This window comes from Candoia aspera, chromosome 10 (genome assembly GCF_035149785.1).
Source record: "Candoia aspera isolate rCanAsp1 chromosome 10, rCanAsp1.hap2, whole genome shotgun sequence".
NCBI classification, from domain to species: domain Eukaryota; kingdom Metazoa; phylum Chordata; class Lepidosauria; order Squamata; family Boidae; genus Candoia; species Candoia aspera.
In genome coordinates this window covers 5,377,360-5,403,925 of record NC_086162.1, presented here as the reverse complement: position 1 = coordinate 5,403,925, position 26,566 = coordinate 5,377,360, and the positions used below count along the sequence as shown (strand labels likewise).

At 46.9% G+C, this 26,566-nt stretch overlaps 1 protein-coding gene across 1 annotated transcript; it reads right to left on the bottom strand.

Annotated features, from left to right (window-relative positions):
• Window positions 1–2,125: 2,125 nt before the first annotated feature.
• On the bottom strand, window positions 2,126–15,937 carry PEF1 (penta-EF-hand domain containing 1). Its single transcript, XM_063311900.1, has 5 exons — window positions 15,857–15,937; window positions 9,232–9,511; window positions 7,851–8,006; window positions 5,207–5,350; window positions 2,126–3,313 (listed from the first exon to the last, which is right to left on the bottom strand). The coding sequence occupies exons 1-5, from the start codon at window positions 15,881–15,883 to the stop codon at window positions 3,084–3,086; spliced, it is 837 nt and encodes a 278-aa protein (XP_063167970.1). The 5' UTR covers window positions 15,884–15,937; the 3' UTR covers window positions 2,126–3,083.
• Between the last annotated feature and the right edge of the window lie 10,629 nt (window positions 15,938–26,566).

Here is a 26,566-nt window from a genome sequence, read left to right as displayed (position 1 = left end):
TGTGGGGGCCTGGATGGGGAACAACAGGCTTCAACTGAACCCTGGCAATACGGAGCGGCTGTGGATTAATGGCTCTTCCGTATCTGGGACATTGTCATCTTTGGTTCTGGATGGGGTTGCACTGCCCCAGACAGACCCGGTGTGCACTCTGGGGGTCCTCCTGGACTCACAGCTCCTGTTCAAAGAGCAGGTGGCAGCTGTGGCCAGGAGAACCTTTGTGCAGCTATGTGCTGTGCACCAGTTAGGCCCTTTCCTGGATCAGGAGGCCCTTCGGACAGTCACTCATGCCCTGGTCATCTCCCATAAAGACTACTGTAATGCCCTCTACATGGGGCTACCCTTGAAAAGCATCCGGAAGCTTCAGCTGGTCCAGAATGCAGCCGCATGGGCTATCTTTGGTGCTCCTAGACGTGCACATGTAACACCGCTGCTGCATGAGCTGCATTGGGTACCAGTTTGCTTCCGGGTCCAATTCAAGGTGTTGGCTATCACCTTTAAAGCCCTACATGGCATGGGGCCAGGCTACCTGAGGGACCGCCTCTTCCCCGTTACATCAGCCCATCCCACCTGAACGTGAAGAGAGGGCACGTTGCGGACCCCGTCTGTAAGAGAATTTCATCTGGCGGGGTCCAGGAAGCAGGCCTTCTCCGCAGCAGCTCCCACCCTGTGGAACATGCTGCCCCCGGAGGTGAGACTGGCCCCATCACTCCTGGCCTTTCGGAGGAGTCTGAAGACCTGGCTCTGCCGCCTTGCTTGGGGCGGAGAGGGGAAGAGATCTACATGGGGATGGCTGCTATAGACCACTCCTCCCACACTTGGACCGTTTTAGATTCTTTCGCCACTTGGACTTTTTATCTTTACTCTTATTTATATTATTTATTATTGTATTTTTATAGTGTATATTTTGTGATTGTTGTTTTAATTGATTGTTGTAAACCGCCCAGAGTCCCCCGATGGGAGGAGATGGGAGGGGACAAATTGGATAAATAAATAAACTCTAGACAAGGAATTATTCCCTCTGAAAGATCAGGGCTGTGACTCGGGAGTCTAAATAGAGAGGTGGAGGTTGTATTTCGGGAATCTTTGCCCAGCTTAAGCAGGTGTACCAGTCATTGCTCTTCCTTCAGTGCTCTCAAAATAGTGATGGGCTTTACATGGCTGCCTTTGAAGACTACACGGAAACTGCCATTGATGCAGAATGCAGCAGCTTGGCTGCTGGTAATTGAGAACTGCCAGGGCCATATGACACTGGTGTTGTGGATGCCACACTTCCTTCCATTAGGTGCCCAAGAACAGTTTGAAGTCTGCTTTTAACCAATAAAGCTCTTTATGTCTTGGCATCTGCAGGACCACCTTCTTTAGGTAAGCCCAGCCTACCCAGTTTGTACGGCTTGAAAGGAATGCTGAGATTGTGAAAGCAGGGGAGGGGGGATGACAGCATGAAGTTTCTCCCGGTATGCCCCAATGTTAGAAAGCAGTTTAGCTCTGGACAGTCAACTGTACCAGCCTTTCAGAGGACAGGTTAAGGCTGAGCTGTTCTGCAGAGCTCTTAATAGACAGGAAGGAAGATGTTCATCAGATGCAGGTTGGAGTAGGCTAGGGTTATAACATTTTTATGGATTTTATGTAGTTTTGTAAACCAAGCTGTGATTAGTCTGTGTCAGGTTGGTGGTATAAAAGTGCCGTAAGTACAAAATAAATGTAGAAAGGTTATGAGAACGAAGGCATGGAAAGGACACCAATACTCAAAAACTAGTTTGACTCAAAACCTGGTCGGTGGTCTGCTACCACCTAGGTCTCAGAACACTTCAAAATTCCTCCCTTGCAACTACAAGCCCCCAAAGCTTACGATGATGGTATGTTTCTAAAACGGAAGATAGATGTGGTTTTCCATAGAGGCTTCTGTTTGCATTTCTTGTCCTGGTGAGTCTTTAGAGACTTCCTGCCAAAGGGCTGCTCCTTCGATCTCCAGCTTCCAACGATATTTTATTTATCACATTTGTATCTCGGCTTTTTTCAAAGGAACTCGAGAGAGTTTTAAATTAGGCTGTGCCATTTTGTCCCTATGCATCGGTAGAGATTTATTACATTAAAAAGAAGAAGAAGAAGAAGAAGAAGAAAAAGATCACAGTGCTTGAGATTTTTTATTGTACGATATATTCAAGTATAAATCTCTGGCTGGCACATCGTTAACCATGATTTCGGCCACTATGAAGATTACAAGCAAAATGTTGGCAAGAGAAAAGACAAGCATCTAAATTAATGATTGGCAAGAGCACCTGCAGTTTTGAAGTGAAAAGGGAGATGAAGATTACCAAGAATGCCCCCCTTGAAAAAGAAACTTTGGTGGGAGGCCTGGTTACCTCCCAATGGCAAACTGGGAGCTGGACTTGAAATGGGCACCGAGGACCAGAATCCGGGCTGCTCTAAAGAGGAAAGCGTTGCACGCCCCAGGCTCAGTCCTGACGGGGCACTTTCTGCTTTGGAAATCAGCTCTGTCCAAGGCAGGCCAATGTTAATTCATAGCCGTATGCGGTGGAAAATTCAGAAGGAAGAGCCATCATTCATCATGCCAGGCTACTTGCTCGGAAGCTGGAAGATAATTCTAAAGTGAAGTTTATATGACTTTATACCTGGGGCCAAAGGAGGAAGCTCTAGGGAAGAGGGTATCAGGTGCCATAGTGATGTTTTCCCCCGACCTGGTGCCTCCAGATGTTTTGGACTTTGACTCAAACAGAATCCCCAGCCACCACGGCCAAGGGATTCTGGGAATTAAATTCCAATGTATCTTGGAAAACGCCTCATTGGGGAAAACTGGTAGTGTCGGTAATTTTTTCCCTAGGAGTTATACGGAGCAACAACAATCCACAACGATCAAATATATCAGCTGCAGAACAATTTCAAAGAATCCATTTGCAGAACTGAGGCATCAGCGTTACAGAAATACAGATAAAGGATGGTGGTTTCAATTTCCTTCATCACCACAAGCTGGCCCTTCCTCCTCCATCTTGCTGGAAATGCCAACAGTCCTCTACAGGGTCCTCAGTGCCATCCCTATCCTTTGTTTCTCAAAAGGAAAGGTTTCACAACATGCGAGTAGCCGACATCATCAGGAAGTCTTCGTAGCTGATCCGTGCGTTGCCTGTCATGCCAGTATCCTTCTCCCGGAAGGCCTCGGTCATGGTCTGGAGGAGAGTGCAGATCTGGATGAAGCGGTCCAACTGGACGCCAGGATGGGAAGCCTTCTGAGAATAACGGGAGAGCAGCAGCTGGGAAAACTGGGGGCTCAAGTTGTATCCCATTTGGCAAAGAGCTAGAAGGAATGCAACAGACATGTGATAGAAGAACCTGTCAGGTGTCTCCCCAGCAAGGCTGGGCTTTTTTTTTTTTTAATCGTATGCCATAGCAGTTTGGTGTTCATGCTGCTTTTTCTTGCTGGGAAATCCTTGTGAGGTCCAGCGGCCAGATGTGTAGACTGTTTAGCTGTGACAAGTCACGTTGCCTGGGGTGCACCATGAGGAGGCTAGTCCACATTGCACCGACTTGGGCTGAGAGGGAGGGACTGGCCCAAGGTCACCCAGCCGGCTTTCATGCCTAAGGTGGGACTAGAACTCTCCTATCACACCTGATTGGCTCTGGGGCTGAGAGAGAGGGACTGGCCCAAGGTCACCCAGCCGGCTTTCGTGCCTAAGGCGGGACTAGAACTCTCCTTCCACACCTGATTGGCTTTTGGGCTGAGAGAGAGGGACTGGCCCAAGGTCACCCAGCTGGCTTTCATGCCTGAGGCGGGACTAGAACTCACAGCCTCCTGGTTTCTAGCCCAGCACCCTAACCACTAGACCAAACTGGCTCTTGAAGGCTGGGCTGAAACCTGAAAACAGGCAGCCAAGAGTTAAGTTTTTTTCTGAGCAGTAATTCATTGCAGAAAAGCTAAGAAGCCATTAAGGAAGAATTCTAGAGACTGCTATGAATCAAAAGCAAGCCCCATTTACAGTAAAATCAAAGTTCATATTTTTGCGTCTCTTTTTCCTGCCTGAACTATGCAGTGGCCTAGATCAACCTCTCTTCTGAGGGAGGGCGGAAGCCTCATTGTGGGGCTGCCTATGCCTGATGGTTTCTGCCCATCCCACTAGATCTGGCAAAGTGGGCATTCTCTGGGCCCTATCGGTGAAGCAGTGTCTCTGGTAGGCCCCAGGAGGCATACCTTTTCTGTCATGGTGCCTCCCCCTGAGATATTGACAATCCCAGCCCTAGCAGCCTTGCAGAAGGCTGGGAAGACTTGGGTCTTCTCCCAGACACCGAGGCTTGTTGATCAAGTCCTGGCATGGTTTTGTTCGATACACCGATAGTGTGATTTTAGAGGCCTCAAGCCACATTCTTTTGAACTGGATTTGTATAGTTTATTATGTTTTATTTCTGGGTAGTCCTGGGTAGATGGGAGGCCATATAAATTTGTTAAATAAATAAACAAGTAATACATCTCTTGTCTTGGCAATGGATAGAATGGATATCAGGTAGTATTCCTCTGACAGTGTCACGTCGCTCATACTTAATCCCTGGGCGGAAATCCACCATGCTGATGACTCAAATGCTTGGTGACAGAGGAGCATAACTGGTATCTCTACATCACCTGCAGCCAAGCATTCCAGCCTGGAAGAACTATGTAACAGAGTTCTGTAAAACTTAGCATTCTCACAATTCTTGATTCTTTTTCCATCTCCTCCTCCGGTTGGACACATAGCTGCCACTCCTGCTGACCTGCCTCCTAGTCCAGTTCTTTCTCTGCCTCCAAGCTCAGCCATTACTCCAAGGAGCCCAACATCCACCTTAGGGGCATGGCTTTCTGATCCACTGATCCAGACTGGCAGAAGCAGCTGTCTTATCGTTAAACTACTGGCCCAACAGCCCAGCAGTACCCTGACTGCCAGTGACTCAGCAGGTTTTTAAATGCCAGGCATTGAACCCTGGGATCTTGTTCAGTGCAAAACTTTGTAGGGTCGATCCAGATCCATAACAGTTATGGAGCATCGGCTGAGCCAGGGGTAGATCCAGCCTTGGAGTAGAATTCTGGCCGAGGAACCACGGAAGAAAGGGAATCTGCCTTCGGATTGCCGACACAGAAATCCAACCCATGGGGAATCCCATTTCGGAATGGTAAAGCCAAAATCAGTGGAGAACGTCGCCACCTCCAACCCCAATGCCTCACCTTGGTGCAGCTCGTTACCATTAATGCTTCCCGAATGGTCCCGATCGAACTGCTGGAACAGATTCCGCCACTGTTGTATGAAACGCCACAGGGCTGAAAACCCATAGAGATCCATCCGGCCAGACTTGCTTTTGTCAAACATGTCTGCCAAGACAGAAAGGCAAGAGGGGAGCACCAAATGGTGATGTCACATTGCCTGTGTAGTCATTATTTTCCCCCAGCCAAAAACTGAAGGGGAAATGAGAGCATCGTACCACTTCTGCTGCTGCTCAGTCAGGTCTGAAGGTTTCCACAAGGTTCTGAAATCTTGACCCATCTATTTACCCCAGAAAAAAAAAAAGGGGGGGGGGTAAAAAAATCAAGAGCAAAAAGGCCCCCAGCGTACCATTTTGAACACACTTACAAACTCTCTCCGGTCTCCAAGTTCATCCTGTTCCTTAAAATGCCATCCGTATTTCAGTCTGACAGGAAGAGCAGGAACAGAGGGACTTGGCTGAAATTGGGAAAATGATTCTCCCTGAAACCCGCCACAGGCAATGGTGGAGTTTCTTTTGGAAGCTCTGCTGTCTTTTAACCTGATTTACTGGTTTAGAGATTGACGAAGATATACATCCACGCAGACTTGTAGCTCCTATTTCTGTTTCAAATTACCAGCCGTAGAACAACAGGGGGGAAAACTCCAGTACTCTCTCGTTTACACGGTGAGAGAAAAATGTGCCGTTGCATGGAGCAGCTCCTTTGAGGGAAGGAAGCATCAAAGTCCATGAACTTCAAGCATAATTGTGTAGCCGTGATTATCCTTAGCATTTAATTATGACTAACCTGCAGCATTGGATACCCCCTGCATATATTATGGGGCAACCCTTACCACAGGTCAGTATCATTTCCATACTGCAAATTCACGTTGCTGAGACAGAGAGGAGAGCAGATCGCTTAGGCGACCCCGAGAGAAAAGGGCCAAGGGGAAATTTGGACTGGGAGTCTTCCAGTTCACCTGAGTCATTCCATTATACGTTTGCTCTCTTTTCTATGACATGCTAAGCAGCCTATAACACTTGTTCTCTTTACTGTTTCATGGATCTCCAGCCTTCAGATCTTCCAAAGGAGGGGAGATTGAAGGAGCTGGAAACTTTAGCCTTAAGAAAAGAGAATGGAGAGGGATAAGAGAACAATCTTCAAACCCCTGAAGGGACATCATTCAGACAAAGGACAAAGCATGTTCTCTGTCATCCCAATATGCAGGACACAGAATAATGGTCATAAAATACAGGAAGGCAGTTTCTGGTTGAAACTGCCTTCCTGTATTTTATAAATTTTTTCCATGCTAGGGAAAAAATTCCCTCATGGTAAGAGCTGAAAAGGCGAAAGGTGCAAGCACCGAGTCACGTCTGACCCTCTGGGGGAACACCGCTTTCGCGATGCTTTCTTGGCAGACTATAGAGCGGGGTGGTTTGCCGTTGCCTTCCCCAGCAAGCCGGGTGCTCATTTGACTGACCTCGGAAGGATGGAGGGCTGAGTCGACCTGAGCCGGCTGCCCGAGAGAGAATCCAGCTTCTGCTGGGGTCGAACTCGGGTCATGGGGAGAGTTTCGGTTGCAATTCTGCCGCCTGCCACTCTGCACCACACAAGGCTCATACGGTAAGAGCTAGTGCTGTGTAAATCTTCGAAGAAGGGGCTGGCTTTGATGAAAATTTGAGTGAAGCTTCCTTTGAAATGGCTTCATGAAGCAACGCGACTCCTTGCTTCTAAAAATGGAGAGTAACAACGAGGATGCTTTCTTTTGCAGCCCCTCATCAGCCTCCTCTGGCACTTGCAACAGCTGGAAGGACATTCTGCCCATATGCAGAACCTACACAGAAGCTCCCTTCTGCTGGGGAAGGCCGGGGTCTCCTTGCAGTCTTCTCCAGCGGCACTTGCCAAAACCAGAATATCCTTCAGCAACTGAGTCTGGTCAGAAGACCCTCCCAGCTTTCACAAGTGACAAAGGTAAGAGATGCAAGGAAGCTCTGAGGCAACGTGAAATGCTGCACTGGGACACAGCACGTTGCCTCTTTGCTCCAACGAAGAGCATCAGGTTGCCTCCGTGGCATGGCGCTCTTCCCTGAGCTAAATCTACGCCACCTTGCAGAACCTGAGGAAGACCATCTGGCCAATGGACGCAAAGGCCTACAAGGGCAACAACCCCCTTTCCTGAATCTGTCCAGACGGAGGCTGGGTTGTTGCTGGCTGGAGATGCTTTAATTTGCATTCTTGTACCAAAGGGGGGAGAATTTGATGCTTCAATGATCTCTTCCAACCCTAAGCGAGAGGAGCAAGTAGGAATTGATTCCTCCAGAATGATGTCTTGAAAAGACTGGGCACGCTAGCACTCTAGGTACAAAATAAGAATGCATCATGTTGATTCAAGAAAATGCAAGTAGAAGGGAAGCAGTGGATTCTGCTTTGTTCAAATCCAAATGCAAGCACACTTTAAGAAAACATTGCACAGAACCTTTCTGATTTTCTGATTTCTATTTTGTTTTCTGACAGCCACATCCTAGTACAGAACCTCCTAGTTAGAGATTCTGACGGAGAATCAGACATACTGCAGTTCCCCACACGCTTTTCACCACACCGAGTATAAATTCTTTTGGCTTGAACTCACTCATCATCATCAAGCAAGTATCATCGCTGAAAGCAGACCAGTTGGAGTTGACGAGGGCCTGCCTGAGCTCCTTGGTCGAGATGTATCCACTGTGGTCAGCATCTACACTCTGGAACCAAGAGAAAGCTTCTGGGTCCACGCCAGGGGGAACGTGGCCTGTTTGGGAAAGAACAACATACAGAGAGCATATCAAGAGAATGGCAGGACTTTTCCCCAGAGCACGCCAAGCGCCCGCCAACATCGGCAGGAAACATCTAGCAGGCTTCTGACAAGTGGAGCAGGTGACATCAGACTCAACCTCCTCCTCATTTGCTGAATCAGCCTTTGTTTTCCAAAAGGGGTGTGGGTGGATATGTAAAACATGAGTGGGATGCAAAATCTTGTGAAAACAGAAGGGAAATAAATGAGGTCTCTTCCCACAGTTTGTAACGTTGAACGCAAACACATGGAAGGCACTTTGCTCCAGCAGGATGCAAACGCGGTTCCGTTCAGGAGACATCTGCAGAGCGGTAAAGTTTCGTTTCCACCCGCTCCCAGGAGGGCAACTTTGGTGCTTTTCAGTTCACACCTCGGAACCTTAAATAATGCAATAAGAATGTCTTTCTGAACCGCTGGTCTAAATGGAGATGAATAATTCACTTAGGGGCTGTTTCTCCAATTCTGCAACACAAAACGGCAGCAAGGGCTCCGGGTGCCCAACGAGCCCACAAAGTGAGAGATGTCAAAGACAGATGGCTTGTTCCTTAACGTGTAGCCGGCAGAGACTCCTCTGGGAAATGGTTTTATCTCAAAGGTGATCAGAACGGGATGTCTGTAAAACACAGGCACTATTCCAAAAACACCTGCAAAATGTTGCTAGCCCAGAAAAAACACGACTTGGCTCACAACCTCCCACGTTGGGGGCGTGTGGTTTACATATGGAGGGAGAATTGAAATTCCAGTTTTCTAAAAATTTCTCAGCTGCCCCCGTTTGTAGCTCTCGGTCAGCACCAGAGGCTTGATGAGAGAGGCTCCAAAGGCACGGCAAACCGACACGGGACACAACCGGTCTCTCGCGTCAGCTGGAAATTCCAGATTGGTCAGATCTGGCAATCTCAGTTTACCACAGAGTGGAAAAATGCAGATTTTGAGCGACAGGATCAACCTTTTGAGCGACAGGATCAACCTCTTCCCAGAGGGGAAACCTGATGACAAGCTTGATTTGAAATTTTCGCTAGCTAGAAAAGGAGTCAATGTTGCAACCAAAAGTGGGGGGGGGGGGGGAACGGATGTCTGGAAGAGCAGTTCCAGATAAACCAGGAGACCGGGTTCAACAACGCACGGCCTCCATCACATCATGACAATTAAACTGAAAGCACATTCTTACTGAACATCCTTCCACCTCCAGAACCACCTGCCCCATAGGGCCCAGGTTGGGGAGTACCGTAAGGATTAGCAGGCTGTCCATATGACCCTCCTGGGGCTGGGCCACCTCCATACATTCCACCAGCAGGGCCAGAGGAAGGGTATCCATACGGTCCTCCACTGGATGGTGCTCCATACGGGCCTCCAGGTGCTGGGCCCCTATACGGTCCCCCAGAAGGCAGTCCACCTCCATACTGGCCTCCAGGGTAGCCACCTTGTGTTGCTCCTGGAACCTGTCCTGCAGACCCAGGGAAACCCTGTCAAGGAAGGAAGAAAGGAAGGAAGGAATTGTGAAAGAGCAGGCAATGAATCAGCATCGGGCCTGGGTTTTTCACTCACGTGGTTGTGAAATGCTGAAGGGGAAGGTATACCCAAAGCCATTGTTTCTCAACCTTGGCAACTTGAAGTTGTGTGGACTTCAACTCCCAGAATTTCCCAGCCAGACTAAGCTGTAAACGGCTGGGAGTCCATTCATAGAAATTGGTGGTATGAATGAATGAATGAATGAATGGACATGATTCACGTTATTGGCACGATGGCATCCTGATGCTGTGATTTCACTTGACCCCCTGCCAACTCCTCATCGACTGATCAGGGCAAGCGGAGGTTAACCACCATTGGGGGGGGCTGATGAATTCTTTAACTCTTCTTACTACTGGAGAACAGGGACGGGATTCTTTTGGGTCAGAAAGTATAAGTGCAGCCATGAAATAGACATTTCACATGCAGAAGGGGTCAAGTTCAGTCTCTGGCCTGGCCGCTAGGCTGAGAAATACAGGAGAAGATAATTCTTTCCACATGTGTATGTAAAATAAAATCCCCTTGGCCTTGCGCTCAACCCTTATCAACCCTGAATTTAAGCTTCACTAAAATGCCAAGACTTCAGCAAAGGATCGTTACCTTGTCATGGTGCTGGAGCTTGAGCACCTCAGTGATGCCATGAGCTAAACCGTGAAGGGCCACCCAAGACGGGAAGGTCATGACAGAGTGGTCAGACTAAATGCGATCCCCGGCGAAGGGAATGGCAACCCACCCCAGTATTCTTGCCGTGAAAACTAAATGGATCAGTACAACCAGAGATATGTCAGTATACCATCGGAAGATGAGACCCCCAGATCGGAAGATGGTCAAAATGCTACTGGGGAGGAACAGAGGATGAGTTCAACTAGCCCCAGACGTGATAACGCAGCTAGCTCAAAGCCGAAAGGACGGCTAGCGGCCGACGGTGCTGGTGGTGAACGGCGAATCCGATGTTCTAAGGATCAACACACCATTGGAACCTGGAATGTAAGATCTATGAGCCAGGGCAAATTGGATGTGGTTCTTGGTGAGATGTCAAGATTAAAGATAGACATTCTGGGCGTCAGTGAACTGAAATGGACTGGAATGGGCCACTTCACATCAAATGACCACCAGATCTACTACTGTGGACAAGAGGACCATGGAAGAAATGGAGTAGCCTTCATAATTAATAGTAAAGTGGCTAAAGCAGTGCTTGGATACAATCCAAAAAATGACAGAATGATCTCAATTCGAATTCAGGGCAAGCCATCTAGCATCACAGTGATCCAAATATACGCCCCAACCACAGATGCTGAAGAAGCTGAAGTAGAGCAGTTCTATGAGGATCTGCAGCACCTACTGGATGACATGCCTAAAAGAGACGTTATTTTCATCACGGGAGACTGGAATGCTAAGGTGGGCAGTCAAATGACACCTGGAATTACAGGTAAGCATGGCCTGGGAGAACAAAACGAAGCAGGACACAGGCTGATAGAATTTTGCCAAGACAAATCACTCTGCATAACAAACACTCTTTTCCAACAACCTAAGAGACGGCTTTATACATGGACTTCACCAGATGGACAACACCGAAATCAGATTGACTACATCCTTTCCAGCCAAAGGTGGTGGACATCTGTACAGTCGGTAAAAACAAGACCTGGAGCTGACTGTAGTTCAGATCACGATCTTCTTCTTGCACAATTTAGGATCAGACTAAAGAGATTAGGGAAGACCCACAGATCAGCTAGATATGAGCTCACTAATATTCCTAAGGAATATGCAGTGGAGGTGAAGAATCAATTTAAGGGACTGGACTTAGTAGATAGGGTCCCGGAAGAACTCTGGACAGACGTTCGCAACATTGTTCAGGAGGCGGCAACAAAATACATCCCAAAGAAAGAGAAAACCAAGAAGGCAAAATGGCTGTCTGCTGAGACACTAGAAGTAGCCCAAGAAAGAAGGAAAGCAAAAGGCAACAGTGATAGGGGGAGATATGCCCAATTAAATGCAAAATTCCAGAGGTTAGCCAGAAGAGATAAGGAATTATTTTCAAACAAGCAATGCGTGGAAGTGGAAGAAGACAATAGAATAGGAAGGACAAGAGACCTCTTCCAGAAAATTAGAAACATTGGAGGTAAATTCCAGGCCAAAATGGGTATGATCAAAAACAAAGATGGCAAGGACCTAACAGAAGAAGAAGAGATCAAGAAAAGGTGGCAAGAATATACGGAAGACCTGTATAGGAAGGATAACAATATCGGGGATAGCTCTGACGGTCTGGTCAGTGAGCTAGAGTCAGACATCCTGAAGAGTGAGGTTGAATGGGCCTTAAGAAGCATTGCTAATAACAAGGCAGCAGGAGACGACGGCATCCCAGCTGAACTGTTCAAAATCTTGCGAGATGATGCTGTCAAGGTAATGCATGCTATATGCCAGCAAATTTGGAAAACACAAGAATGGCCATCAGACTGGAAAAAATCAACTTATATCCCCATACCAAAAAAGGGAAACACTAAAGAATGTTCAAACTATTGAACAGTGGCACTCATTTCACATGTCAGTAAGGTAATGCTCAAGATCCTGCAAGGTAGACTTCAGCAATTCATGGAGCGAGAATTGCCAGATGTACAAGCTGGGTTTAGAAAAGGCAGAGGAACTAGGGACCAAATTGCCAATATCCGCTGGATAACAGAAAAAGCCAGGGAGTTTCAGAAAAACATTTGTTTCTGTTTTATTGACTATTCTAAAGCCTTTGACTGTGTGGACCATAACAAATGGTGGCAAGTTCTTAGTGGTATGGCTATACCAAGTCATCTTGTATGCCTCCTGAAGAATCTGTATAATGACCAAGTAGCAACAGTAAGAACAGACCACGGAACAACAGACTGGTTTAAGATTGGGAAAGGAGTACGGCAGGGCTGTATACTCTCACCCTACCTATTCAACTTGTATGCAGAACACATCATGCGACAAGCTGGCCTTGAGGAATCCAAGGCTGGAGTTAAAATCTCTGGAAGAAACATTAACAATCTCAGATATGCAGATGATACCACTTTGATGGCTGAAAGCGAAGAGGAACTGAGAAGCCTTATGATGAAGGTGAAAGAAGAAAGTGCAAAAGCTGGCTTGCAGCTAAACCTCAAAAAACCCAAGATTATGGCAACCAGCTTGATTGATAACTGGCAAATAGAGGGAGAAAATGTAGAAGCAGTGAAAGACTTTGTATTCCTAGGTGCAAAGATTACTGCAGATGCTGACTGCAGTCAGGAAATCAGAAGACGCTTAATCCTTGGGAGAAGAGCAATGACAAATCTCGATAAAATAGTTAAGAGCAGAGACATCACACTGACAACAAAGGTCCGCATAGTTAAAGCAATGGTGTTCCCTGTAGTAACACATGGCTGTGAGAGCTGGACCATAAGGAAGGCTGAGCGAAGGAAGATCGATGCTTTTGAACTGTGGTGTTGGAGGAAAATTCTGAGAGTGCCTTGGACTGCAAGAAGATCAAACCAGTCCATCCTCCAGGAAATTAAGCCAGACTGCTCACTTGAGGGAATGATATTAAAGGCAAAACTGAAATACTTTGGCCACATAATGAGAAGACAGGACAGCCTGGAGAAGATGCTGATGCTGGGGAGAGTGGAGGGCAAAAGGAAGAGGGGCCGACCAAGGGCAAGGTGGACGGATGATATTCTAGAGGTGACGGACTCGTCCCTGGGGGAGCTGGGGGTGTTGACGACCGACAGGAAGCTCTGGCGTGGGCTGGTCCATGAAGTCACGAAGAGTCGGAAGTGACTGAACGAACAAACAACGACAAAATGCGAAGAGCATTTCCTGTCCCACAAGGCTGAGAGGTCTTGTTCATACAACTTGCTGCACTAGGTCAGAGTTTAATGTGTTGTGAAAATACCAGTTGACTAAACCCCACAACTAACGTAGAGGAGGAGGTTTATCTTAGCTCTTTAACCACCCCAAAGCTAAACCAACTATGCTTGGCTAACTTTCTCTCTTATTGGGGAGCGGGAAGCTATTCCTTCCCTTCCTGCTTACAAGACAGAAATGAAGTCTTAAAGTGTCTCTGAAAAAAACGGGGCTTCTCTAATGACTCCATCGTTTTCCTGATTTATATCCCAATGACCCAGGGTTGGGGGGGCGGAGGGTGAGGTGAAAAAGGGGCAGGGGAAATGATGGGAAACCCCCTCCAGAATTCATCCATGGCGGCTTTGGCCCCCAAAGCACCTCTTTAGATTTTTCCCCACCTGGTGCACAACGAAGGAATGACACCGCCCACCTCCTTTGCAGTGGTATCTCAGAAAACGGTGCTTGCCGTTCGGCTGAGTGATTTGCAGTCATGTGCTGCAGGCCCACAAGGATAAGCCCGGCAGAGTGGATGACTCTGTTAATAATTTGGCCACAATGTCCAGGTGACCAAGGGAGAAATTTGAAGCCATGTTGTTATACCCGGAACAGAATCTAATTAGGAAAGATTTTCCCAAGAGTGCCAGCGGACAAAATCTCCACAACAGATGCCAGAGGGGGTCAGAGAAGGCTGGATTCACATATTGCACTAAACCAGGTGATCCTGGCTAAGAGCAGGGTACAAATCTGGGCCTTACTCATGCATGTGTTAGCATCATACGTAGATCATAATTTTAGAAAATTCTGATTCATTGCAACATGCAGGTTAAGGCCAGGTTTCTTATAGGGGGAGGGAGCAGATGGCACTGGCTGAGCAGAGGTGGAAAGGAGCAGGGCTCAGCAGCGAGCAGTTGCGTAAGAGATGGATTTTAGCAAATGTGCTTCTCTTATCTCTGCAACAGCAGCTCTGCCGGTCACAACCTTCCTCTCACATCGCAGCTGCGGCTGCCGCCTTCCCCAGGGTCCTTACGTGGGAGTCAGACCGCCCGGAATGTTTTACGTATTTATTTAATTCACTTCGATTTATATGGCTGCCCAGCTTGCATGAACAACTCTGAGCAGTGAACACAGTTGAAAACGTCAATGCAATCTATGTCACCCCTATTTCTATTTGATTGTTTAGTCACTAAATCCTATATACATCTTGTTATTTTTTGCGTTGCCCTTATATAATCAAGAAAGGGTCGCCATTCATTCTCAAAATCGTCCATATTTTTATCATTTAACAGGTCCGTTAGTTTTGCCATCTGGGCCAAGTCCATTATCTTAATTATCCATTCTTCTATTGAATTCATAGATTGAAAATAGAGAAGAAGTTAAGAGAACACAACTATAGATCCAAAATCGCAGTTTAGATAGTCGGAAACCACTTTTTAATAAGCTTTGTTGTTTTCTTTTCTTTTCTTTTTGTTCTTTTCTCTTCGTTCATTGTTATATGTATTTGTATGTATTATGTTGTTTATGTTATTCTGCTTTCTAATAAAGTATTAAAAAAAAGAAAATGTCAATGCGATAATACAAAGTGAAAATGCAAAATAAGAAAACACGACAAGTACAAAACGGGAAAAGGACTAAGCATGCTCCTGCGGCAGCAGATTGCAGCCAGTGCGCCTCCAGGTCAGAAGACCCTCCAGGCGGCTAAACCCCCCTCGTCGGTCCCTTTTAAAGCCCTGCTTTCTGAGTGCTCCACAGTTGTTTCACTGGGTTTATTGTGAGCCATCCAGAATGGCGGCATACAGAGCTTGGTCACCCTGCAGAAGAGCTACCAAGGGCTGCACTCACACAACCTGTTTCACCTGCTCGCTGAAATAACCAACTTTCTGCGCTCGCACGCCACTGGCTTAGCGGGCGTTTCTCAACCTCAGCAACTTTAAGATGGGTGAACTGCAACTCCCCGACTTCCCCAGACAGCAGGCATGGACTTCAGCTCCCAGAATTCCCCAGCCAGCCTGGGTGGACTTCAACTCCCAGAATTCCCAGCCAGCCTGGGTGGACTTCAACTCCCAGAATTCCCAGCCAGCCTGGGTGGACTTCAGCTCCCAGAATTCCCCAGCCAGTGTGAACACCGCCCAACCCTCCTCTGAGGTGCATCCTTCCTTCCCTGCCCTTCCCTCGCCAACGACCTCCTCAGCCCCTCCCCTATGACATCACTACTCCATTGGCCTGGCCATGACGTCACCCCACGTCACTGAGAAGCGTGACTGGCATTCTTGCCTGGACTATTCTCTCTGCTCTCCTCACCCGTTTCCGGTTGCCTAGGAAACTTCCAGCCCCTCCAATAGGGAGCCCACTCAACGTCGCCTCAGTAACGGGGGCTCCCGTCAGCCACCGCGGCGAGATGAGCTGGACGCCTCTTTCCCCCGCGCCGCGCGCGCGCGCGCCGCCGCCCGCCGCCTCACCTGGCCATACGGGTAACTGGCCGCCATGGAATCTTCGCCGGTCCCCCTTCTTTCTTGTCGCGTTGGTACGCCCTTCCTCCTTCGCCCCGCCCCCACCCCCGGCCTAGTTGATTGGATGGGAGGATCCCCGCGTGAGCGCGGACTTGGGCGGATCATCTGTCACTCACCCGGGTGGGCGAGGCTTCGTAGGGCGAAGCCTATAAAAGGAGAAGTCGCGCTTATTCCTTTCCGAATTTTCGAGGTGGCGGCTTTTTGTTGTGTGCGCGTGGCAGCCCATCACTTTCCAATTTGTTCATTTATTGCTTCTGTTCTGGTTTGCACCTAAGAGAGAGAGCAGTATGTGTGTCATCTAGTGTATGTGTGTCATCTAGTGTAATTCCCCCCTTCAGGTTCACACCAGCCCTGTAAGGTAGGCTGATCCCAAATCACCGGTAAGCTCCAGTCCCAGGTGATTGGTGGCATTCACCATCTTTAATATATGCAATCACTCACGTTCTGGGTTTATCTAGTGCTTGGAACCCTAAACCACTGTTTCCCAAGCTCAGCAACTTGGAAGATGTGTGGACTTCAACTCCCAGAATTCCCCAGCGGAATTCTGGGAGATGAAGAAGTCCACCATCTTCAAGTTGCTGAGGTTGAGGAACACGGGACTAAGCAATAAATATTGCTCGTTTCTGTGGCTGGTGATAACAACAACCTTTGTATTTATTCGATTTATACCCTGCCTTTCCTCTGTAAACGCAGGACACTACAGGGCATCAGCTTCTTTCCCCACTTCTCTATTTTAGTAAGGACTGTAATGCTTAAAAAAACAACAACCAAACCATCCTATGGGTCCATAATCTATATATGTCATGGAAGGCAAAAACAGGAGAGGAGAAGAGGGGGCAGAAGGCAAAGTGGGCGTGCATGCCTCACCTTTCAGTTTGCTCTGAGCTACCTGGAGGTGGGAGGCAGCAGCAAAATGGGGTTTGCGGAGCCTTAATCAGATGCACCCTCCGATCTGGAAGTCCTTCCCTCTCGTTCCAATGAGGTGGGGTCCGACGGTGCTTGTGAAGCCCTGAGGACCTTTAAGGTGTCATTGGCTCTTCCCAATGCGACGCTGATGCTGGAAAAAGATTCCGAGCTGAGCAGGTTGCAGGGAGCCTCGTCAGAAGCAGGAGAAACCAAGATGAAACTCCGGTCTCCTCTGATTCCCCAATGGGGTTTGATGCTCCCTGCACCCAGTGTTTTAGGGCATCTTCTGGCCTAACTGATTCTGGGCAGGCTGTTTCCTGTTATATGGCAGGGCTTGCCTTGTAAATGCTTTCTCTCCTTGTCTTCCCCCCGTGTATTTATTTCGCTCGCCAACTTATTTTACGAGCCGAATATGCAGTATGGAAATGAAATGGACAATGGAATATTTTTGACGTGTTTATGCCGTCAACCTGCGTTTCTCAACCAGGGCAACTTGACGGTGTGTGGGCTTCAACTCCCAGAATTCCCCAGCTTGGCGAGGCGCAGGCAGAGTCCAGGGGAGGTGTGAAGATTTTTATTTTTATTTTTAATGTACTTATTAAAAATAAAGTTTCATTATCAGTTTTGTTTTCATTGTTCATTTTGGTGTTTGGATTTTTAGGGGAGGTGTGTACATTAAGATGACGCTAAAGGGAGGGGTGATGGCAAAAAGTTTAGGACTCCCTGACCTAAGACATGTTTTTCAACCTTGAGGAAATCTCTTAACCTGTTGACTTAATAGTCATGGTGAAGCTTCTGCCTTATGAAAGGACAGGCAAGGAGTTGTGTGAGTGGGTGTGCAGTCTTTGGGGAGAAGCGTTTTAGCTTGTTGGCTCAGTCTGTCTTGACATTGGAATTAAGCAGGATCATAATCGAGTGGCATCTTCTGGATTGCACAGGAGTCATCCTCAGCAGGCATCTTCTTGATCAGAGCAGGATGGCATGGAAGGGTGGGAAGAAGAGACATGTTATGGCAGGTTGGGACAGACAGAGCCAAGAGAGGCAAGGGAGCGGAAAGACCAGCTCTCCTGGCCCAGTTCAGTTCCCTTGTCTGAGCCTCAGCAGCAGCCATCCTTGCTGAGAAACAAAAGACTTTTAGAGCTAAAAGATCACAACCTCAAGTTTGGATGGCATGGCTATTTATGGTACGATGTTAAAATTAATGTGGATTTCAAAAAACATTTTATTAGACATGTCACATTGAGGATATGGGATAGATATAAACCCAGGTTGTGCCCGAAAATACCTTTATGGATCTCAGCTCAGGAAGCATATCATAGAAGAGAAACAGCAGGCAAAGACAAATGGTTGATGTACTGGGAACTATTGGAAAACCATCAAGGGGAATTTAAAATCAAATCAAGAGAGCAATTAATAGCAGAAGGGTATAGTTTCCCATTTACAGTTATCAGAAAGATTCAAAATGGACAAAATGACTTATGGTATGGAGCAAAATAAGAGAATTTGAAGTACAATTGTGCACTGATGATGAACATGTAATTGCTAAAATGTATAAACTTTTGTTGAAATTTGAAACAGGAAGAACAGGTTAAAGAATGTGTGATAAAGTGGGATAAGAACTTTGGTTATAATATACAGATGGATCAATGGGAAAATATGCGGTTAAAAGGGTTGAAATTTACATTGTGTTATGGTCTCAAAGATAATTTCTATAAAATGATGTATCGTTGGTATGTGACACCAGAGAAATTATCTAGAATGTATAAAGGCAATTCAAATTTTTTATCATGGCTGGTGGGCATGTAAAAATGCTAAAAAAATTTGGATTCAGATACATACAGGTAGTCCTTGACTTACGACCACAATTGGGACTGGAACTTCTGTTGCTAAGTGAGGCGGACATTAAATGAGTCATCCCTGATTTTACGACCTTTTTTTACCACAGTCATTAAGTGAATCATGTGATCATAAAGCAAATCCGACTTCTCCTATTGACTTTGCTTGTTGGAAGCCAGCTGGGAAGGTTGCAAATGGTGATCACATGACCCTGGGATGCAGCAACCATTGTAAATGCATGCTGATTGCCAAGCACCTGAATTTTGATCATGTGACTGTGTGGATGCTGTGAGGGTCGTAAGTGTGAGGATCAGTTGCAAGTCACTTTTCCCAGCACTGTTGTAGCTTCGAACAGTCACTAAACGAATTATCAGAAGCCGAGGACTACCTGTACTTTGATATAGAGGATTTTAAAGATTAATATTCAATTGAAGCCAGAACTTTTCCTTTGAGGACTGATGGATAAACAGAAAAAAGCCGTGGAAGATTATTTCAATATATGATTACTGCGGCGAGATTATTATATGCACAGAGATGTACATAGACTTTGCCAATTAATCCCGTCTCTAGGTATAGCCCTACTATCTGCAGGCATCAGGTTATGGAAGGCTTGTGCTAGCCTTCCATATTTCCTTCCGTTATTGTTTTATTGTAGTATTATAAGATGCAAATAGAAGGGACGCAGTGGCGCTGCGGGTTAAACCGCTGAGCTGCTGAGCTTGCCAATCAGAAGGTCGGCGGTTCAAATCCGCGTGACGGGGTGAGCTCCCATTGCCAGTCCCAGCTCCTGCCAACCTAGCAGTTCGAAAACATGCCAATGTGAGTAGATTAATAGGTACCGCTTCAGCGGGCAGGTAACGGCGTTCCGTTTAGTCATGCTGGCCACCTGACCGCGGAAGTGTCTACGGACAGACGCCGGCTCTTCGGCTTTGAAACGGAGATGAGCAGCGACCCCTAGAGTCGGACATGACTGGACTTAACGTCAAGGGAAACCTTTACCTTTACTAAGATGCAAATAATACATTGTATCATGTGGGGACAGTGGTATTCGTACAGTGTTAACTAGAGATTAGGGACACTCTGATGATTTAGGATTAACTTAAGCCTTTAAGGATAGGGGGAGAAAAAGTCTTTGTATCAATATTAGCTGTAATTCCTAAAATGTTAATAAACATACTTAAATTGTACATCTAGAGCTGAGGGGAGCATTGATAAACAGCTGCAAAGGGCATTAAATTATTTGTTATATAATAAAGGTTTCTATCTTAAGCTTAATACTTAATACTAAGGTCTCCACGATGCTGTAGCTTCTGCATATTAGACAAGGAAAAAAAAGGTCAAAGCTGCTCAAAAAAATAGGTGTTTGGTTTCTAACCTCCCCCTTCTTTATACCTCGACCCATTTAACTTCCGTGTTTTCAAACGTCTGCCGTGGGTTGCAGGGGAGAACCCAGCGTGGTGTTTTGGAAAGAGTTAAATTCATTTTATTATTTTACATACTTATTAAAGAGATTTACATACTCTCTATAAAGGCTCCTCCCCCCAGCCATTTTGACAATTGCTTTTCCAAACACAGGAAAGAGGCTTGTCTCCCACCGCTAATTCCTGATTTGCTTGCTTATCAAAATGATGATGTGCCTCTGCGGATTGTTTCCATGACTCCTCAGCATGCAGGATGCAACCAGCCAGTTCTCTAGTGCTCCCGATAAGCTGTATTTGGAATGTCAACTTATTCTAAGGATGGTGTGTTTTTAACATGGCTGTGATAAAAATCAAACTGCTCCTCTTGGCTTTGCTGGCTGGGGAATGCTGGGAGTTGAAGTCCACCCATCCTAAAGTTGCCAAGTTTGGGAAACACTTCTTTGAAGCAATTGTCAGAAGGCGTCTACCAAGGAAATGAAGGCTCCTGGCTGTGTATTCGTTTCATGTTATGGAGATCTTCTTGCTGTGATTTGGGGTGCCCCAAATGCTGTGTATGGGACAATTATCCCTGTTTACTAAGGGGAAACTCCTGAACTTCTGTTCCCTGTACTTGGTAAATCTCTGGCCCCAAATTAACAACCGTTTTGCCTTTGTGAGATGACTGGTCAAAAATCAGAGAGAGAAAATTATTGGCTATATCATCCCTGTCCCCCAATTGTTTCCTTCATGGTGCGGAATAGCGGAGGGATCACCTGGTATCCTACTTTCCATCCCTATTCTATTGCTGCTGTGGACTTAAAAGAGTTCAGGTGGGAATAAACAAAGGCCACTCCCGCTGGGACTGTCCAAGTTAGTTGCCCACCATATGCTTTCTTTGGAAAGTCTCTTGTGAAGTATCTTTTTCCTGCCTTTTGTCCCATTTTGCCAGTTCATTGTTTTGAAGTTTGCTGATGGGTCAGAAATAAACAGGGAGCTCTATATTTGCTGGCTGATCTGGACTGGGTGTGCTTGCTCTGATCTGGGTGGAGGGACTGACTGGGAGGGTGCTGGGTGTAAGCTAAATTGGAATTTACACAGAGTAATTTTCCAACAAAAATCCTGTCATGTTCTGTTTAGGAGCTAAATTAGTGCTCTGTGTAAATACCCTGCATTTTATTCCTACCCATTTCCATTCAATTTGATGAAAATGAATTTGATTTGGTCACTTTCTTTTATCCAAAGGAGAAAGAAATTCAGTGATTTTGGATGTATTTAGTTGTAAGGTGTCTTGTCTTTACAGGGGTGCAAAGGGCCAAGTCTCTCTATTGTGCTCTCTAGCTCTCAGCAGCTTTTCTAGCTTCCCATATTCTCAGTAAATCTCAGAGGAGGATGTCGAGGGAGAACTACAGGTAGTCCTCGAGTTACGACCACTTGTTCAGTGACTGTTCAGAGTTGTGACGGTGCTGAATGAGGGGGGCTTACGACTGGTCTTCGAAGTTCCGGCCGTAGCAGCACCCCTGTGATTGCGATTTGGGGACTTGGCAGCCGGCTCGCCCTTACGATGGCTGCAGCGCCCGCGGTCACGTGACCGCCATTTGCAACCTTCCCTGCTGGCTTCCCACAAGCAAAGTCAATACCGGAAGCCAGCAGGGAAGGTCACAAGTCGCTTGGGTAAGTCACTTGCACTCCCACAGCTTTTTCTCCTGAGGAGCCTGGCTACACTTAATGATGGCAACAGAGACTGCTGGGATTGCTGTCGCTGAGTGATGCGGTCACACTTTGCTACTGCATTGCTCAGCGACAAAAATTCCGGTTCCAATTACCATCGTTAAACGAGGACTACCTGTACTCCCACTTGGGATTGAACCTTTCCTTCCTTCCTTCCTTCCTTCCCTCCTCCTCCTCTCCTCTCCTCTCCTCTCCTCTCCCCCTCTCCTCTCCCCCTTTCCTTTCCTTTCCTTTCCTTTCCTTTCTTCCCTCCCTCCCTCCCTCCCTTGTATCAGAGAAAACAACAACAGCAAAAGAATCTTCCAGCCCCTTCAATAATAAAATGAACTCTGAAACAGCAGCAGGGAATATTTGAAAGAGCAGTGTAGAAATACAGAAGCCTCTTTTTTTAAAAAAATATTTATTTATTTTTCAAATTTCTGTCACCGCCCATCTCCCCCAAAGGGGGACTCTGGGCAGTTTACAATAAAACCTTTGCAAGAGAAGTAAACTTTTGAGAAACAGCAAGATATGTTTGGGCATAGTTATCTGGCCAGGGAGAAAGTGGACCTTTCAACAGTAGCATAAGGAACAGCCATAAATTATCAGGAAATTGTAGCTCTGACACCCTCTAACCATGGGAGCATCATGGATCCTCGGCTGATGCGGCCTTGATTAGTACTTTATGCAGTCAGGATGGTGTCCTTTTGTGTCTCGGCGAACTTTCCTACCGATGCCCTGAAAAGAGTTTGCTCATCCTCAGGATTTGACGTCCCGTCTTTCCGCCAGTAAAATGCTTTCCTCAAGTCAGATTGTTATCCATGGGTTTTGTCTCCCCTCTTTCTGCTCAGCCTTTTCAGCCTTGTGGATTGGCTGGCTTATAATGAGCGAGACTCCTGGCTCCTGCTTCGTGAAGGAAATAACACCCTTGTGCTACCCTGTTATTTATTCCCGTTCCGCTAGATAGTAATTCAGACATAAAAATAATGCTTGTGTAGCGCTTGCCTTAAATGTGATTCCATGGAAAAAGATTTGCGGCTCCTTTATTGCAGTGACAGATGGTCCTACAGAATTACGAGCCCCCGGAGGTCTTTTCCCAGTTGCATTAGGCGGAGCCTGTTCTCGCTTTCCCCAATGCTGGTGTCTCAAACTTTCATCAAGGGCTGCTTTTTGTAGCTGAAACTGAATTGCTCTAAAGGAAAGTTGTGATGAAACTCACCTGTCCTCCTCTACGGTCACAGCAGGAGCAGCACCTTGGTGACCTCGGGTGGTTTTTAAGAAGGGTTGAATCTAATTAGCAATAGGATGGGAGACCACTGGGAAATCCCTGGCCTGGTGGCTAGATTGGAAGAAGGCAAAAGCCAGCCACTTCTGTACTGTTCCCCAAAATCCCAATATGGACGCGTCCACCTAAGTCCAGGAACTGGGCTTGATTCGAGGGAGATGTTCTTTTATTTCACTGAAGGCAGGAGATCTATCACATGTCCCTTCTCCAGATTTATTTCCATCCAGGAGCAGCTCATCGACTGTATAAAACTCGAGTTTTGCCACTGCAGTAAGCCTGTCATTTAATGGACTCAAAGGGGGAAGGGTGCCTATTAAAGCAGAATTCCTACGTAAGCCCAAATAGGAGGTTACACATGCACAGAAACCCTGTTCAGACCATTTCTGTCCATCGCATCCCAAGTCCATTAAATTGAGGGCTTACTGTAATAGCTGGGACATTCCAGCAGCACCACATCCCCTGCCTGCTGTCCGATCTCTAGGGAGAGACTGCAAGCCCCCCAAAATATCCAGTTACAAATTCATCTTGGTGCGGAAGTGCCATGCTCTCGCCATTTTCACACAAATCTATCCATCTTTCACAATCTGTAGTTGTTCCATGCGTAGCACCACATCCGTACTTTTTTTTTCAGATTTTATTGCCAACCCTCTCCCCCCCCCACCAGTCTTTGATGTCCAAACCTGTGGCTTTATCATGACCAGGATACTTTTATTTACCTGCCCTGCCCAGCTCAGCAGCTCTTTCCATTTGTATATGTGAATATACTTTCGAGTCAGTCTTGATTGCTGGTGATTGTCTGCACAAGTCCATGCAGTTTTCTTGGCAAGACTTTTCAGAAGTGGTCTGCCCTTTCTGCCTTCCCCCTAGGGCTGAGAGAGAGGGACTGGCCCAAGTTGCCCAGCTGGCTTTCATGCCTAGGGCAGCTCTAGAACTCACAGTCTCCCATGTCTAGCCTGGTGACTTTAATCACTGCACCAAACTGGTTCTCTTTGCCATTTATATACATGCAGGTATTTCATTCACCTGACCTAGCCTTTAAGAAAAAAACCCAGAGTACCTGCACTTGTTAAGCAAGTACCTTGCTTAACGACCACAATTGGGACCAGAATTTTGGTTGCTAAGTGAAGCGGTCATTAAGTGTATCTGACCCAATTTTACTACTTTTTTTTGCAGTGGTTGTTAAGCAAATCACTGTGGGTGTTAAGCAAACCATGTGATTGTTAAGCGAATCACATGGTTCCCCATTGATTTTGCTTGCCAGAAGCCAGCCAGGAAGGTCAAAAATGGCGATCATGTGATCACCATACAATGTAACAGTCATAAATGCAAACCAGTTGCCAAGCACCCAAATCATAATCATGTGACCGCAGGGATGCTGCGATGGTTGTAAGTGTGAGGACCGGTCATAATTCATTTTTTCCAGCACCGTTGTAAGTCCGAACTGTCACTAAACAAATGGTTGTTAGTGAGGACTACCTGTAAGTATTTTGTGCAGAGATGTCTTATTATTGGGGTCCTTGTGTTTTGCAACATCAAAATAAACTGTTATTTGCAATGGAATCTTTGATCAGAGTCATATAGTGAGCTAAGCCAAGTGGACGTGTAAGGAAATAGTCCCAGAACAATAATTACTGAGAGTAATAATTTGGATGTTATCTGCTAGAAGTTGGTAATTGCTTCACGTAGCTGTTCCTCCTCACAATCTGCATTGGTTCATATATAGGGGCAAAGTTTTAAGAGCAGAAACAGGGAGATACGTTACTCACCTCGGCACGTACATGGACAAATGCTCTCATTCCTTGCAATGGAAAAGAGGATGCACAAAGCAACATTTGAAGGGGGAAAAGAGTAGCTTCTGATGTGAGTTAATAAACATTTGCAAAGCAGTGAATTGGGGGTGGTGGTGAAAAAGGGAGTATGGAGCGGTAAGTAACACCATTGTCATTGTTGAAGCAACTTCCCCTTGAGCCCTGTGGGAGTGAAATGCTATGGAGCATCTGCACCATTGGATGACTGCATTTTTTGTTCTGGACCTTTCCAGCTAAGTGGATAGTCCCTATTACGAGAGGGAGAAAAATGGAAAAGAGAGGCATAAAACCGGAACCGAGGGCTAAAGAATGTTGGTATATCTGTGAAATTATTATCCCCAAAATTGCCAATTCACATTAAAAAAAATCTGTCTCTGGTTCTCTTCAAATTGTATGTATCTTTCAGTCGGGAAACAGCTATTAAGCTGTTAAAGCATAACCTTCAAGGATTTTGTGAGTGGTCTTCTCTGAACAATTTGCAGCAAGCCATGTTTTTGCAGAGAACTTCCAGCTTGACAGGCCAGCCTTATGAAGGGGCAACAACAAATATTTTCTCTGATGCTTGAAAATCTCTGTTGGGTATTGCTCTGGGGCAGTTGTTGGACACAGAAGCAGGACCATCTGCCCTTGCTTTCTTCTCCGTAGACTGAGTTAGGAAAGAAGCCACTCAGCGTTTTGGCCAGGAGCCTTGTCATGGGAGAAGAAGCTGTCACCGTGTTCCTCAGGAACTTATCTTCTGCCCTTGCAAAATGGTGAGCAGCAGCTTGTTTATTTCCAAGGGTGAGGAAGAGAAGAGGGATGGATATCTCCTCCTCTTTGTGAAAGATCTTCATGCCATGGTGTAGGACCAAAGAGTCCACTCCAAAGCACTTGGGATTTTTTTTTTTTAATCGTATGGCATAGCAGTTCGGTGTTCATGCTGCTTTTTTCTTGCTGGGAAATCCTTGTGAGGTCCAGCGGCCAGATGTGTAGACTATTTAGCCGTGACAAGTCACGTTGCCTGGGGTGCACCACGAGGAGGCTAGTCCACATTGCACCGAGTTGGGCTGAGAGGGAGGGACTGGCCCAAGGTCACCCAGCCGGCTTTCGTGCCCAAGGCGGGACTAGAACTCTCCTACCACACCTGATTGGCTCTGGGGCTGAGAGAGAGGGACTGGCCCAAGGTCACCCAGCCGGCTTTCGTGCCCAAGGCGGGACTAGAACTCTCCTACCACACCTGATTGGCTCTGGGGCTGAGAGAGAGGGACCGGCCCACAGTCACCCAGCCGGATTTCGTGCCTAAGGCAGGACTAGAACTCTCCTACCACGCCTGATTGGCTCTGGGGCTGAGAGAGAGGGACTGGCCCAAGGTCACCCAGCCGGCTTTCATGCCCAAGGCGGGACTAGAACTCTCCTACCACACCTGATTGGGGCTGAGAGAGAGGGACTGGCCCAAGGTCACCCAGCCGGCTTTTGTGCCCAAGGCGGGACTAGAACTCTCCTACCACACCTGATTGGCTCTGGGGCTGAGAGAGAGGGACTGGCCGAAGGTCACCCAGCCAGCTTTCGTGCCTAAGGCGGGACTAGAACTCTCCTACCACACCTGATTGGCTCTGGGGCTGAGAGAGAGGGACTGGCCCAAGGTCGCCCAGCCGGCTTTCGTGCCTAAGGCGGGACTAGAACTCTCCTTCCACACCTGATTGGCTCTGGGGCTGAGAGAGAGGGACTGGCCCAAGGT